This window comes from Rhipicephalus microplus, chromosome X (genome assembly GCF_043290135.1).
Source record: "Rhipicephalus microplus isolate Deutch F79 chromosome X, USDA_Rmic, whole genome shotgun sequence".
NCBI lineage: Eukaryota > Metazoa > Arthropoda > Arachnida > Ixodida > Ixodidae > Rhipicephalus > Rhipicephalus microplus.
The window spans coordinates 313,174,818-313,190,896 of record NC_134710.1 but is presented as its reverse complement, the minus strand read 5'-3'; the positions used below and the strand labels follow the sequence as shown (position 1 = coordinate 313,190,896).

Genomic DNA, 16,079 nt, shown 5'->3' with positions numbered 1-16,079 from the left:
GAGAGACTTGGCAGGTATGGAATATTTATCAAGGCCAGTCTTAATCGCCAAAGAAAGAGACCCTGTAACACGGGCGCTTTATTTCGATTCCGGCTTGGGTAATACTTTTCAGTCAAAATCCAGAATCATCTATGCATCGATGCGACAATCACTCATACGATGATCAAGACAACATTTCATTGCTACGGTAACATTCGATCGCTGCCGAATGCCACCACATAAAGCAATATCGTAGTCCAAGCTGTCCGCGTAGCAGCGCGGTAGCATACTGCCTCATCGCATGCTTCTTGCCTGCTGCAAAGGGCAATACTGATTGCATCAACAATGGTGCATCCTGAGCAACGAAATCCACGAACAGCGGATGTTTCCACACGATGCCTGCGCATAGCGCAGACTGTGCCCATACGCGGTTAAATGCGAGCGCCAATGCTGCTGTTCTTTATCAGATTTATTATCTATGGTTGAACGTATCATTTGTATCAGTTTACTACAGTGAAATTAAGCACTGACATGCATCTTATACGTACCATTCTGCGTTTCCAACACGGGTGAAGGTTGCTGGTTCGGCGGACTCTATTTACTGTGCCACATCATCAGAGCTGGCAATGTCCTTTGTCTTCACTCTTACATTGGCGACCGGCTCGAACATGTACAGATATACAGCGAACTTGTTACGAATCCCAGAGTACAACAACTACCCAATTTCAACGGATAAGCTTGGCATTGCCCGCCGCTGAGTACAGTAAGCTGTTCTCACCTTCCTGTCAATGATGTCATGGAGCTTCAACCAATCATAGCGGCAGCGAGACTCGCAATGGCGGCCACGGCGCCTGTTGCTTGTTTTCGGCAAAATAAAGTTAATTGCGCTGGTTCATGAGAATTTTCGACTTGATTTTCGAGTTTGCCGCACAAAATTACGTATCATGACACCATTACCTCGTTTTTTGTTGTTGTTGTTGTTTTCTTCAAGTGTTTCGGTGTCCCTCTAACCACCATGTACTAAGCGTGCGCAGGGTTCCCCATCAGGGCGATGAGGGGGGGTAGGTTCGTCGCAGCGCTCCACACCCTATAATGTCAATGTATGGGGCTGACTTTGCATCCCCCTCCTTATTATGTCTATGTAAGGGGCTTGCTTTGCGTCCCCTCTGCCCCCCTCCCATCCGTGGACACCCCTATGACCAAGTACCAATTTGCATTTCTTCACGTGCACCATCACCGTTAACGCAGGAATAAATACAGTGCCATAGCAAATATTGCCTTAAGTGCCCACCATAAAGTCATGTTTCTCTTCTTGCTAATGTTCAGAAATGGTTGGCTTTCTCACACAATCCTCCAATGGTACGCAGTGGCGACACCAAAGAGCATTTCGAAACTACTGCAGAGTCCGCGATACGCTGCCAACACAGCGACTGACGCAGCGGCGAAACGGGGACACTCGGCTGTCCGTGATATATGTGTACCGCGATCTACTACTTAGCGAAAACAGACAGTTTCTTTGAGACGTGACATGGTCGCAGGAAGCCGATCATTTACTGCTTAGTTGCTCACAGCACTTAGCCTACTTGGTATACACCCCGTGCCGAGCCGCTTTTGCGCACACTCTGCTTGAAATTTCGCATATATGCGATGAGGAGCCTCTTCCGTTAAGGAGACAATGCGAACTTTCTGCAAGCGATGATCTAGCGGTCCTGGCAGCAGAAGGAGGCACGTTTTGGCTGTCCCTTCATGAAAGCGTGTGCTACGCTTGCTCTCTCGATGCCTGTGATCCACAATGCTCAACTCCGCAAGAGCGAGCTGCTTTCGTCTCTGCAAAACGGTCCACGTTGAGCATGGTCCCGAACAATGATTGAGGTGGCAGCGATCGGGGCTTCAGCGCTGGTTATTAAAAGTGTGCACTAGGCCTAAAGCGGCACTGTGCCACACAGGTCACTTTTTGTCGGTGACAAGTCATATTGGCGTACTTTTCGGTACCCACCACATGGCCTTCGTTCTTTGCCAATCGTTACCAGGAAAGGCACCACCGCAATCGTGCAGAAGGCGAAATAATTGATCGGCCGATTCAGTAGTTTTTGCACACAGCGCAAGTGCACAAGATGGTAACCACCACGTGATATCCACTAACAATGCATGGTGTCAACATTACTTCCAGTTCCAAAACCACCTTATGGTGCAACAATTATGCAAATTAGACAAAACAGACCATTTAGGAGCAGTATTTCAAACTAATTTCCAGTTGATGCAGGATGGCGGGTTTATCACCACTGCACTAAAGAAAGCTGTGTATTCGAAGAAAAAAAAAAGAAAGTTCTCAAGGTCACGAGGTGCGCATGAAGTATTTTCTTTACCCATGCCACCCACCTCTTTGCTTAGCTTCCAGTGCTTTCGTTGGGACGAGAGAAGAGAGAACGCGATTGCAGCATGCGACAAATTTTTGTAACTCCGCTCATATGGGATGGATTCTTAAAATTTTTGCGGCGTTAATTCGTGAGGCAATAAGCTCTTTAGTGAATCCATTTCATGGGGACTTGAGAAAGTGTTTCAGGGCCCCTTTAAGTATGTCTATGAGCTAGACAAATGTGACTGCTCTCAAGAATTCTTCTGTGAGGCACTACATCCAGTCACCATGAGCGGAAAAACTACCAGAAAACAACTATATCTGTGAAGTGGTGTCCCATTTTTTGCCCTTCTGGAGATCACAACCGATATGTTTCTCAAATTTGGACATCAAATTTGGATCAAATCCTGCCTCAAAAATTACCCATATATAAGAGATATGCAAAAGACCTTTAAAAAAAAAAATAGGACACATTTTGTTCAAACTAGTTGCAGACTGGTTTGTGAATTGCCATAAAACATTCAAACTAGTTGCAGACTGGTTTTTGAATTGCCATAAAACATTATTTATCCGAATCAGAATGAAACCAGAGTATGTTGAACCAAAACTCAAGGAGTATTCTCTACAGTTTAGTACCCATCATACATTCATAAACTTTCATTCATTCATTGATCTTACAGCAAACAATTTGGTAATTCCTACTTTGCCTACACAACTGTGTGCAAAATTAAGTTTAAAGTTTACATATCCTGAACTTCAAGAGATACTGAAGAAAATTTTGAAAATATTATGAAAACACTGAAATTCGGCTGGGACGATACAACTCTTCCTAAAGACAGAGCTTATTTCGCATACTTGCAAGCAGATAGCCGTGTATTTAGTGCATTGTGAGCACGTGGCACCTGCACGCCAGTGCGCTTGTAGGTGAATGTGACGTCACATTCACCAGCAAAAGGTGGGCAACCGGTGCGCTTTCTTCCGCCCAACTGCTTCCCTTTCTCGACCTCTTGGGTGCACAGCGTGCACAGCACTTTTGTCCACAGCGTCCACGCAGAAGCAAGTGGCTGGGGCAGCTGCATGCAGCTGCGGTGGCGGCCTGTGATGTCGATTTCTGAGCAATTTCGCAGCGAGCATGGTTCGCGTGTCAGTATCCGGTGGGTGTCACCTAACTTCGTGTATAGCTTACGGCGTGGCCACTAGACGCACGCTAATGTGCGAAAAACCCATTGAATTCATTATTTTCTGCTAGTCTCTGCTTGAAATGAAGGTTGTGTCGACACATTTCATCACACAATCTTTCAACCGGGCCATTTATCTCAGCAGCGAAAATTTTGTTCAGTATCCCTGTAAATAAAGATTGATAACTGTACAACGATTTACTTTTTCGTAACCATTAGTATAGCCCTACTTGCTTCGTATCATCAAATTATACACTCTCACTAGCCCAAAATAATGCAGGAAGTGCACACCTTGAAGTCTTTACTGAATTTGCTATGAGTCTTGTCCTTGTATGCCTTGTCAAGGTCGTCCTTGCAGAGAACTAACATCCTCATCTCCTCTTCTCCCCCATTGTGAACCCTGCAACAGGAAACATAGTTTAACATCGGCAACACAAAAATAAGAAAATTCTTAGCACAGTTATGATTACACATCCAAAGTCAGGTTATTTATTACTTGTTCAGAATAGCAAAAAAGAAGGAACATGGAACTAAAGTTCCAAGCAAAACACAGCCATGCCCATTTTATCTGACAAGTGTCTCATTAGTATCTTGGTGAATGTTTAAAAACATGAAGACATGAAAAACATGAACAGAAGAGTTTGTGGCACGAACAGCTACCGACCTTCAACTTCAATCCACAGAAGTTAATAAAATATAATGCTATAAATTGTACAAATCAAAACGAAAATGTGGTAGAACAGAAAAATGCTAGTACCCGCCACTTATAGGGTGCCCTGCGACACTTTTCCAAGTAATCATCGAATCACTTCAATAAGAGTTTAATGCCTCACAAATGGACTGCCGCAAAAAGTTTCAAAATCCACCAAGTATGAGTGGCATTACAGGGATTTGTCGCATACTGTAGGGGCTTCCTCACAGGGGGTGGATGACAAGGAGGCAAGAAACTACGCCATTTTATCAGTGGACACCATGGCTTTGAGCACTTTTTCCTTTATGCGTTCAAACGTGCAGGCACGTGGAAACATCCCGCGACGGCCTCAGTAACAATGCCTCTTGCAATGCTGAAACCAGCAGCCAATAGTCGTGGACTTTGTATTTATGGTGCAACCATTTGGGTTTACGGCATCATTTGTCAAGAGAAGAGCAACCATTTGTTAGCTTTTTTTAGTTGACTGAGAATTCATTGCCATTACAAGCTCTGTGCACTGCTTCAATATTTGACTCCCGTGTTCCCAGCAGCCTTGGCTATCCATAGGCAGCCTTTTCCGAGCATGCTGAAGTGTTGCAGGCACCTTTTAATTGGCGTTGCTTTTTAATGAAACAGCCAGAATTTTTTTTTTTTTTTTCATAACAGGCATCTATGCTTCTGCATGCGTCATTCAGTTCTGATATCTGATGGAAGCCGCTCTGCTGCCCATATTCAAAGGAGCAGCTAATACATCAGTTTGCCTACACGATGAAACCTTGGTCATAGTAAAAAAATAAAAGCCAAGAAAAAGCAAGCTATTTAAAAGTTACTAAAATGTTTCAAATTTTAACCCAAAAAGTGAAACATTATGAAAACTTAGAAAGTACATTACAAGTTTAATTAGGGCAAAGCGAGGTGTATAGTGCCTGAAGGCACATAAACAAAGTTCCCTCAACGATCACAAGCAGTAGTGGTCATAGCATGATGAGGAGCACCGGAAACACACATGCTTGCACCAAACATTCCATATTGCTCTTTAATACTAATGTGATGGGGTTTAAAAGCTTGTTACAGAAAAATTACAGCATCAGCATCATGGTCGTTTATCATGAGCAAAAAATCTGTGCTATTCATAAGCGAGACCTCCATATAGATGCAAATAAAGAAGTAAAAATCCTTAGTTTGAGTAGGAATTAAACTCAGGACTTTAGCATAGCAAGCAGGTGATCCACCCCAGAGCCATGCCCATGGTCAAAAGTGTTTCAGAAAAAAACATTATGTCACTGAATGAGATGAGTGCCCGTAACGCATGTAATTTTGCATGATAGAACCGTAGAATCTCACCATGTGTCAAACCACATGAATTGCACAAATGGTTGTTTAAAGGCTTACAAATTATAATGCGTACAGGCAAAATTATCAGCAACAGCATCAACATGTGCGCCAGCCTATATGCACGTTCTGCCTTACAGACACGTAGCAGGTGCTTCGCAAATTTGCAGAAGAATCGTGGAAACTGGACACTTTGCTGCCGTACTGAAAGTATATGCATAATATGCATACCTGCCAAGTAGAAGAAACCTGAATCCTGCCTGAAGGTCTTCGCAAAGGGGGGGGGGGGGGGGGGGGTCATGCTGAATAAATTTCTCTATTTTTTTTTTGTGCCGAAAGAAAAAAAAAAAAACATCGCGAGAACAAGAGGAGAGGGTAGTCCCTATTGCAAGCGCAAACATTAGCATTGTGGTCCTATAATGGCTTGGAGTGCTTGAATCGACGAGGGTGGGGTTTCCCACTAAGGTGAGAGTCTCAAAGAGGGAGCACAAATGCTCCCGAAATTTAGAGTCATCGAATGAACTAGCAAAATTTATTTCCGTAACAGAAAAGCTCGCATATGCCTTCCTGGGACACAGGTGAACAGGCGGGATGCCACAGCTGGCTGCCATGAAAGCGCAGGTCTAAGCTTTGCTCCCTACTAGGTTCTATCGGCAGGAACGCAAAAACATGTCTAGCCTTTTTTACATCTTTCTTGCCTTTATCGACTACTGCGTTAGCCGCATGCCGTCAGAGCTCATAGATCGCTATCTCGTCGCCGGGACCGTGGTTTTGTGTTTTGTGCGCGATGGTTGCACATATGCCTTCAAAGCTACGTTGTTCTGTACTATCTATGATCATATGTGCTGCTGTTTTGTCCACAGAAATGGGGGGAAGGCAGCATTGCTGTGACTGGTCGAGTGTTGGAGCGCACACTTTCGGAGTTCTGTCAGTTACGTCATCGCCGTACATGATCATGCCAAGAATGACTGCAGTTTTGTTCACAGCGGTTGTGGCAATGACAACCACACCCACTATAAAATAAAGTGTGTGCGCTGGTCGCACACGTAACGCTGCTCTTGGCCTTCGTTCGAGGGTTTTGGAACTGAAGTTCATATCACCCGCCGTGATTAGGAAAAGTGTTTAGAACATTTGAATTTTGAACCAACAGACACAGTGAAATTTGGCTGGGGAATTTCATAAATTCGTATCTGCCGCATTTCACAACACTGAGATTCTACTATATGTTTCGATGAACACCTCTTAAATTCATTTATATTAAAATGCAGTGAGTTCGCAAAAAGCCTGGAGCAGATTGACCTGCATTTTTGTCAATGGGACCATATCATGCACAGAAATTTAGATTTCTGGGAAATTTTCATGACGACCGTACAAACGAAAACGTCGAAATCTGGGAGTCTCCCGGACAATCCTGGAGACTTGGCAGGTATGTATGTGCAATCGGTAATAGTTCGAAAAATTCAATTTACATGCAGACAGACATGCCTTTTCTTGCAGCCCAGCGCGACAGTGTTCTAGTTTTGAAGGCAAAGCTCAAGCGTCTTCAAATTTTTAAAATAATGCCACGGCCCTTATCTCAACAGATCACGCGATATCAGACACTGACCAATTAGTGAAGCTACCAGTTTTCTCGGCAGTTGGTCTGCAAACTGCCGGAGCTTGTTTCCTGCATTCATATAAAGACTACAAGCATTGAGATTGGGAGGATTGGGAGGCTGTTGGCCTTGCATCCACAGAGGTGACTGCCAGTGTGGGCTGACCTAAGGTTGTGAACCGAGAGAGCCGCATAAACCTACAGTCAATGCATCAGTCTATGCTCATTCATGACATTTATGCAGCCGCCACGAGTACAATCAAGACAAAAACTTGTGCTTCTGTCATAAACACAAACAGACAAATGCTAGTGCTATATGAATTGAGTGGGCTGTGATTGTGCCAGCACCCTTCCTGGCAGTACTACTGGTAGCTGCATATAGGTAGTTTCTTCAGGCGATGCAGCAACATGGGCTGCTCTCACTTCTGAAGTGATGCCCATCAAGAGTTGTGCCACTCACTAAAACAGACAGCAGACAATTGAAGGCACATTTTTGTTAGTCATCGCTGATAAAATGTGTGCAGTTCTCTTTCAGCACTAGTAAGTTCCACATGCTGTCAAAATGATATTTGAAGATGTCTATTGTGATAGCCAAGCGTGTGCAATAATGCTCTTATGCAAACCCCCGCAAAGAGAATTACAGATAGAGAAAAAGGAAACTGTGTTCATTGGCATTCAGGGCATGGACTACACAGGTAACGAGTGCAGTGTTGTGTGCATAAGTTATGTATGGGAGGATGGCATCCTATGTCTTGCATTTGATGCCGACGGACGTAGTATATTGCCAACATATTTGCAATGCTTTTATTCAGGTAATGCTTTTATTTATATAAATATATGGCACTGCTTTTATTTATATTTTGCTATAAATATATATGGCAATGCTTTTATTTTATACAAGAGCATTCATATATGGATGGTAGATGCTAGCTCTAATATAAGGCATTCTCACCGTTGATAAGAGGCCTTGGGTTACCATGTTGTAGCAAGATGGTATCCATGAAGAATTTCACTACCTTGTCCCACTATCTTTTGTTTCAGCATAGTGGGTACGGTAGTCATTAGCCATGACTTATTAAGCCACAATATAGTTTCAGCAAGTTACAGAAATATTGCATGCGAACACTGGAAGGCGGTACAGTAGCGTTCATCCTTTCTTGCTTATTGTGCTTTTGCCACTTGCCGTTCAATCGACAGTGGGTCCCCCGAACCACAGACATCCCGTAAATAATGCGTTGGCGGCTGACAGACAACAATGAGGCATGATACCCCCCCCCCCCCCTCCCAAGTTAATTTTGAAAAAGCTGTTGTGGTGTCCGAGTGCCTTCGCCAGTAAAAGGTCGGCGACCAAGAAGGAGGAGCGGTATCATAGCAAGGTACCATATTTCTGTACCGTATTTTCGTAACTTGCCAAAATTTTTTATTGCTGAATGCCAACAACAGAACACACCCAAGTAGAATGATTCCAACTGACTGGGATTGTGGGCAAGGCGGTTGGTAGTCTGATCAGGTGCAAGAACATTCCCGTCACCCGGCCATGGGACGAGGATGTGCAAGATGGTTCGCGCTGAGTGTAATAGCGAAGTGCGACACTTCAGAGACTGCTCGGAGGTGGCCCGCCTGTGTCCTAGAATGGGCTGCTTAAATAAACATGGATCTGTTGCAACAGTGAACTGTCCACATGAAAAGACTCGCTGAGCTACTGTGGAACAATGTGCATGGAAGTCTCCAGGCTGCCAAGAAGTTCAGGCCTGCTGACGGAAAACCCCTGCTGCTAGGAAATGTGCCCTTGGATGACCATGAGGAAAAAGTACTCAGCCTTGGCCCTAAATACTGTCTAAACACCCCTTTGAAAACTGTAGAACAATTAGCCTTGACGCAGAAAGTTGAACGTTTTGTCGCGGATGTACAGAGGGATTTTGTTTGATGATGATGGTGTAGTTGCTAAGTCCAGAGTGGCGAGCGGGAGGGAGGGCTCCTTGAGCTCAATATCCGCTGCCTTCGCTGCGAAGGGAGCATGGTTACTTGTGTCAGACAAAGAAGGCCACTTCCTGATCCTGGAAGAGTCCATGTCCGCGGAGAAAGCATGGCCAGCAGTGGCAAAGAATTTCAAAGCTGAGATGACACCGAAAAATGCCAAAAAATGATCACTTGACCTGTGCAGCAAGCACAATTCGGAAAGCTTGGCAGCAGCTCTAAAACAGTCAACGCAGCTGACGACGTTATTTTTCGCAGCGAAAATGCAGAAGCTGGAAGTTCCCTTTCGCTCTATTGTTTCAAAGGGTGGCACATGGCAACTGGCAAAGTCAGGTTTTTTGCAGAAACACCTGGATGCTTTGATCATGCATGATCCGTTTTCCATAAGCAATTCCGGGGAAGTTGTTTCATTTTTGTCTACCGTAGAGTTCTCCGCATGCACGGCTGTAAGTATTGGTGTGGAAGACCTTTTCTACTCTCTTCGACGTGACTTATTGATGCAACGTGTGAAAGAATGCACCATTGAAGATAACGATGAAGTAGAATTCAGGAATGCCTCTGGTACCATGATGGAGGCCTTCTTAAAACTGTTAAGCTTCTACCTTTGTAATACCATTGTGGGCTTTAAGAATAAAGTTTTTGTGCAAAAGTCGAGGGTATGCATAAGGCGATGAGTTGCCCCCGTGCTTAGTAGCATTTTTTGAGCAAGATTGACAGGGACTTGGAAGTAGATTGCAGGACATAACCATTAGAATATTTCGGTATGTCAACTATTTTGAAGTTTCGACAAGAAGTGTAGAAATCGAGTCATTTATGAATGAGGTATTACAAGCTTTTTAACCAATGAGGTAGTGGTTTCAACTTCACCTGTGAAGAGCTAGTTGACAACACATTACAATTTCCCGATTTATTCCTGCATTTTTCATCACAGCACGTTTGCTCGAAGTACACACGGCAGTCAACTAAACCACTCTTGAGTCACCGTTCCTTCCACTCTAAGCTGGCGAAGAATGGCATTGCTTTGTTGTGTCTTAAATCCGCTGTCAACAAATCTCGCACGCATTTCACTATGAGCAACTTTCAAGAGCGGATGGATTGTCTAAAAAACATAGCCTTCCCCGTCTCGCTGATACGTACCACCTGCCAGCCCCTTGTCAAACAGATAAACGGTATCGATGCACGCAGCCAGAATACAATTTATAATGATAAAATATCTTTTACGCCACACATGTACACGCTCTCACATCAGCTCAAGAAAACAGCCCAGCAATTTGGCCTGATGTTCGTTTTTTTCTGCTAATAACAAGCTAAACAGACTGTTTTATGGTCGGCAACAAGCTTGCAAACGTCAAGACGTGCGGTTGCTCCATTAACCACAAAGTTGGATTCGTGTCGTGTAGGGCCAACGTCATCTATTTCATCCCTCTGTCGTGTGGTCGTTTCTACGTCAGCCAGACAGGCCGATGTTTAAACATACGTCTTAGAGAACATCAGTCTTCCTTGCAGGGGAGACCCCTAACGCACCTGGCCATGCACTGCGCTGAGTACCAGTGTGAAGCGCAATTCTCCACGGCGGAGATCTTGTTTAGACACTACGATCGCACGACACGAGAACTTGCCGAGGCTTACCATATTAACGCGAGCGCTCATAAGTGCATTAGCAATCCTTATTGGACAAGGAAGTCACACTACTCAAAGAAATTGAGTAGACCAGTGAGAAGGGGGGTGCAGGAGGTGTATTCTTCGTTTGATTTTTTTTCCTTTTGTTTCACCCACGATGTGCATGCGCAGGATTTAGTCAAGCACCAATTGTAGGTGTTATATGAGTAAGCGCTTGTGGTGTACACTTTCTTGTCTGTGTCTTTTTCGCGCTACATTTATGCCGTAATGCAAGAACCCCGCTGGCGTTGTTTGTGGAGACGTGTCACTGACAGTTATAGGAAGTTTTATGCAGTGGGCTCTTAAATGTGTGCCTAAATCTAAACACACGCGGGCCTCAAGCATGTTTGTTTTATTGAAAATGCGGCAATCGTGGCCTGTATTACGCACGGTATAATAATTCCACATTATAAACAAAGGATCAAGTACCTACAGGCTCCAAACTTTGTGTACCTCTAATAGATGCAGTAGTGAGTCATTTAAAGCAATATAGAAGACAGCATGTAAAAAAAGATTATACCTTTTGTTCCCCACTTGTTCAGAACAGCTGGCACTGACATTAATCAAATCTCACCTGCGACATTTTCGCATGTTTGTTGTCTGCATGTATTGCTTGTAAAGAGATCTTGCATTAGTCTGTGCTTTTGCTCTTCTAAAAGCAAGAGAAAAAGAAAGAGCAAAATTTTATTCACATAAGTGACACTATATATATATATATATATGTATATATATATATATATATATATATATATATAGGAAACAAGTGTATACTTAAGGGCTCATTTTTCAGTGTTTTGACACAATGATATTGAGATCTAACAGACACTAATGCCAAGGAAAGTATAGGGGAAGTTATTAGACCGAATTGTAATGTTAATGCGAAGAAAGAAAAGTGGTGGAAAAGAAAACTTGCCGTGAGCAGGAACCGAACCTGCCACGCCATATACATATACAGGAGCAGCTGTGTATAACAGTTTCTCGCAGACAGCATGGTAGGCAGACTAACCACACATTTTATATCCAATTATTTTCCCCAACAAACACTGAAAGTTCATTATATTACAAAATTTTGCATTAAGTGTGCACAAATAATGATCTGAAACAGTTGTTTTTTGCTTGCACATATTCTTTAATATTCATTACAGTGCACTAAATTTGAGTTCTATCACTTGCCCAGTTTTTAACACTATCAGAAAAAAAAAAAAAGGAATGAGCAACAGAAGAAAAAAGTAGGGTATACTCAGCTGACGCAACAATCCGTGTAATAATGTTTGAAGACTATCTGCCTTTCAAGGTGCTGCAATAGATTTAACAAATTTCACTAGAGCAGTACAGACAGTAATTTCTCAAGAGTCACCTCTAGCAATATTTGCCAAAAAAAGCGTTACATTCAGTTATGTACCTAATATCACCTTCAGTTGACTATCTATCTGTTACCACTAGTAATCCTTAATATTTCTTTAATGCAAACTAGCAGACCATTTTCATATGCTCAATCAATAATGGTGCTCCACAATGCACCAAATTTTCTAGACACCTATTGAAATATTTTAATGACCTTCCAGAATGTAGCTCGTCTTCAGCTTTACTCTGCAGATATGTTACACGGATGACGCTTCAGCCGACCACAGGTCAGGGAACTCACTCATGAGTCTTCTCACTCAAACTCAGATCAAGCTGCGAATCCAAGTTCGATTGAGTCCAGGCGAGTTACATTTTGGCGAGTTTTAGTCCAAGTGCATGCGACGGAAGAAAATTTTCGTGAGAGTGAGTTCGGCTTACTAAATTTCGGTGAGTGTGAGTTTGAGTCCATAGCGCAAGATGTAGTTCTTCAATGAGTTGAGTTCCACCTTTTTTTTGCCAACCTATCGACATGATCAGGTCTTTTAGCAGAATAAAGTTTAGGTAGCCTCATTATGACACTCTCGCAATTAAAAAGCTCAAGTCTTGCTTAGTGACTAGTATAGGGACTGGGAACAGGGTGAGTCTTCACCATAGGTCGTCAAAAAATGTGAAGCTCAGACTCAATGAGGAAATCATTTTGCCTCTAGGGCTCACTTGGACTCACTCAACAAAGTTTTTCTCAACTGGACTGACCCAGACTCCCATTCAATGAACTTTTTTTCTCAACCTGACTCACTCGGACTCAAACTCAACAAAATATTACACCCCTAAACTCCCTGAGACCTCAGACTCGTGGCTCGATTTGAATCTGAGTGAGTCAACTCACGAGTTTGCTTACCTGTGGTTTTGACTGGTGGTTCATTTTTTCGGAGGCAATGAGAAAGTAATGGCAGGTTACTGCTGGCAAAGGTGGAGGTCGCAGCTACTGGACTGGATAGTGGCTACAATTCTTGCCGAAATGTAACATGGAACCAAGACCAAGAAGGCATTCCCCCTTAAGGCAAATTTTTTTTCAAATTTCTTCATTCAATGACCTTTTTAGCCCTTCAGAAGTTGTACCCTCAAGGGAAGTTGTATTTAGAGGCATATTTATGTATCCAATGTTTATACCTAATTTGTATTCTAAACTACCATGACATTAACATTATGGTTAATAAATGAAAATTTGGAAAGTTCGTTTTGATTAGTGGTACATAAAATGTGGTGGGAATAACAAAGACTGAGATGAAACACACAGAACAAGTGCTGAGCTTCCAAAATTTTGTACACAAAAATTGCTTTCTTCAAAATCAACAAAAGATGTCATCCTAGTGATCATAGAGCTTCACACCTGACTAAGGCTGCATATAACTAAAAATGTCATATGCAAACATAATGGTGATGCCTGGCTTCCAAATCAAATATGACACGATGGGCATGCTTAGACCTTTGCAATTTAGCTTTATAGAAGGGACACAGTTGTTTGGCTGATGCACGAGCTCCCTTGTTCGTATGCATTGTCTATTGGCTTATATGCCCGCCCGATTCTCTTGCTTGGAACAGCACCTTCAAAGACCAGCATTCACAGATAATGTCCACGAATTCGCAGCGTCACTACTTTGGGAAGCTCTACTAAAGAAAGCGTTCTATTTGAAGTGCCACTGCATGCCATGAAGAAAATATGAGTTTGGTGCATACAGTCGACTCCCGATAATTCAAAGTTACTTAATTGGAATTTTTTGTTAATTAGAAGTCAACAAGTGATCCCATTAATTTTGCGTGCATGCCTTTACAAAAAAATGCTTGATAATTCAAAGTTAAAAGTTTGTATTGTTGGTTAATTAGAAGTTCTTCAGTCGAGAGCCTCGAGGTGAACATAATTTTTCAATAAAATAGGGAATTTTTCATGTGCCAGGACCACCAAGACAGCTCTCGGATCGCGCTATTGTCGCCATTGCCGCTGCCCGTAGCGCCACGGTACATGAAACGGCCATCTTGTTCAGGCAACGCGGAGGCATCGCGTTGATCGCATTGGCTAATTTAGGTCTTTTGTTATAATGTGTCGAGTGCTTCAGCCACACGCTGGGTTGAAGTCTGGTTGAACAGCCTGACTGAACGCTGGTGGAAAAAAGACGCTCAAACACATAGGCAGCGCTCTGTATGTGTTTGTGTGTTCTGCTCCGTCTGCGTCCCGTTGCACTGTACAAACATAGCATGATAAACTAACTAATCCACCAATGCACCATTAGTTATTCTGTGCGTTTCAACAGCTAATTTTGAGTGTCGTGGTGGTGGCATTTAATAATGGCAACTCGCATCCCGTACCGAACGGTTGACCTGGCAAAGAAAGTGGAAAGTCTTGAAAGGAGTTGACCAGGGAGGCACCCCCAAGCAACAAATAGCACAAGAGTACGGCGTTAAGCTTAACTAGCTCTCGAATTTCATCAAGTGCAAAAAGGTGAACTCGATGATGATAGTTTTGAAGGCGTTCTTAGTGACGTCCGTTTTGAAATATTCATTGACAAGGACAGCGATGTCGATACATGCGGTCCACTAACAAACAGAAAAATTGTGCAGATGGTTCGCCTTCCTGTATACAAGAACCTAGAAACAAACCGCCACCGAGAACTACCAATGTTGCTGTGGGTCTTGCTTTTGTGCTGTGGTTTTTATGTTTTGTCATTAAAGAACCTCAGGTGGTTGAAATTTCCGGAACCCTCCACTACGGCGTCTCTCATAATCATATGGTGGTTTTAGGGCGTTAAACCCCACATATCAATCAACCAATTTTTATGTTTTGTTGAAGACAATGCTGAATCACTTCAACATGTTTAGTGCTTGGAAAACTTGCTAGCCACAGCCAGGTTCGGCAAGAGAATATCACAGACTATTTTTTTAAAGAACTGACAGGTTTGAAGCAATAAAAGTGCAGTTTATGTGTATTTTGCTTAATTGGAAGTTCGTTTATTTCTAAGTTTGTTACGGTTCCCGTGAACTTCGTATTAACAGAAGTCAACTGTATCTCAACTTTGCTTGCAGTCCATTGATTGATTGATTGATTTATATATGGGTTTTAACATCCCGAAACCATCATATGATTATGAGAGACACCGTAGTGGATGGCTCCGAAAATTCGACCACCTAATGTTATTCCTTATTCACCCAAATCTGAGCCCATGGGCCTACAGCATTTTCCCCTCATCGAAAATGCAGCCGCCGCAGCCAAGATTCACAGGGAGAGTTTCTACCGAAAATGCGGCCGTCGCAGCGAAAGACTCGAAGTGAGAGTTTCCACTATGGCAGTGAAACTCACCTTCTGAAGGCATGGTAGTCAAATCAAATCAGTCTGGACATAATGGACACTTTATTTTCTTCAACATGTCGAACAGTGAACAGATTAGAAAAATACAGTATAATACATTTCAGACAGCCCCTTTCAGACAGCCCCATCTCAAAAAAAAAAAAAAAAAAAAAATTTGCAAGTGGTTCTAGTGAGGGGCCTTGATCTGGCTTAGCAGTTTTTCTTTTTGCTTTCAAACTACGTTGCAAGGTTTACTGATTCAGTGGGCACTACTGCAACTTTACGGCTCCAGAGAGATTTTCACAGTGGTGCGCCCACCCTAATAATGGCGCCAAGCTGTGTAGTTTCTAATTCTGGGAGGAGGCAAATACTACACATGATGGCAATAGCACTGATGAAGCTATAGAATCTGAAGTCTTGCAGGAAGTTTACACAAAAACAGAAATTTGCAGGATATTTAAAAAGGAACTGACACCTTTTTTTCGGAGGCGAGTTTACTCTGCCATACAAATATCCTGTATACAGAGATAGCTCTGGGCAAGTGTGACACTCAGAAAATGCTGATAAGATATTTTATTTTGATATTAAAGTCAAGTTTCTCGTGGCGCACCTACCGGCATTGACACTAA

General features: G+C 42.9%; 1 protein-coding gene across 3 annotated transcripts in view; it reads right to left on the bottom strand.

Annotated features, from left to right (window-relative positions):
- The window catches only part of LOC119186234 (phosphatidylinositol 3,4,5-trisphosphate 3-phosphatase and dual-specificity protein phosphatase PTEN), a 121,758-nt gene that overhangs the window by 25,368 nt on the left and 80,311 nt on the right, over positions 1-16,079 (bottom strand). For 2 of the 3 annotated variants that reach the window (XM_075879512.1, XM_075879511.1), the window contains exons 10-11: positions 11,341-11,418; positions 3,805-3,913 (exon numbers count right to left, since the gene is read on the bottom strand). In XM_075879512.1, the coding sequence (XP_075735627.1) occupies positions 3,805-3,913; positions 11,341-11,418 (187 nt within the window). The remainder of the gene's footprint in view (positions 1-3,804; positions 3,914-11,340; positions 11,419-16,079) is intronic. The other variant, XM_075879513.1, reaches the window with a different exon arrangement.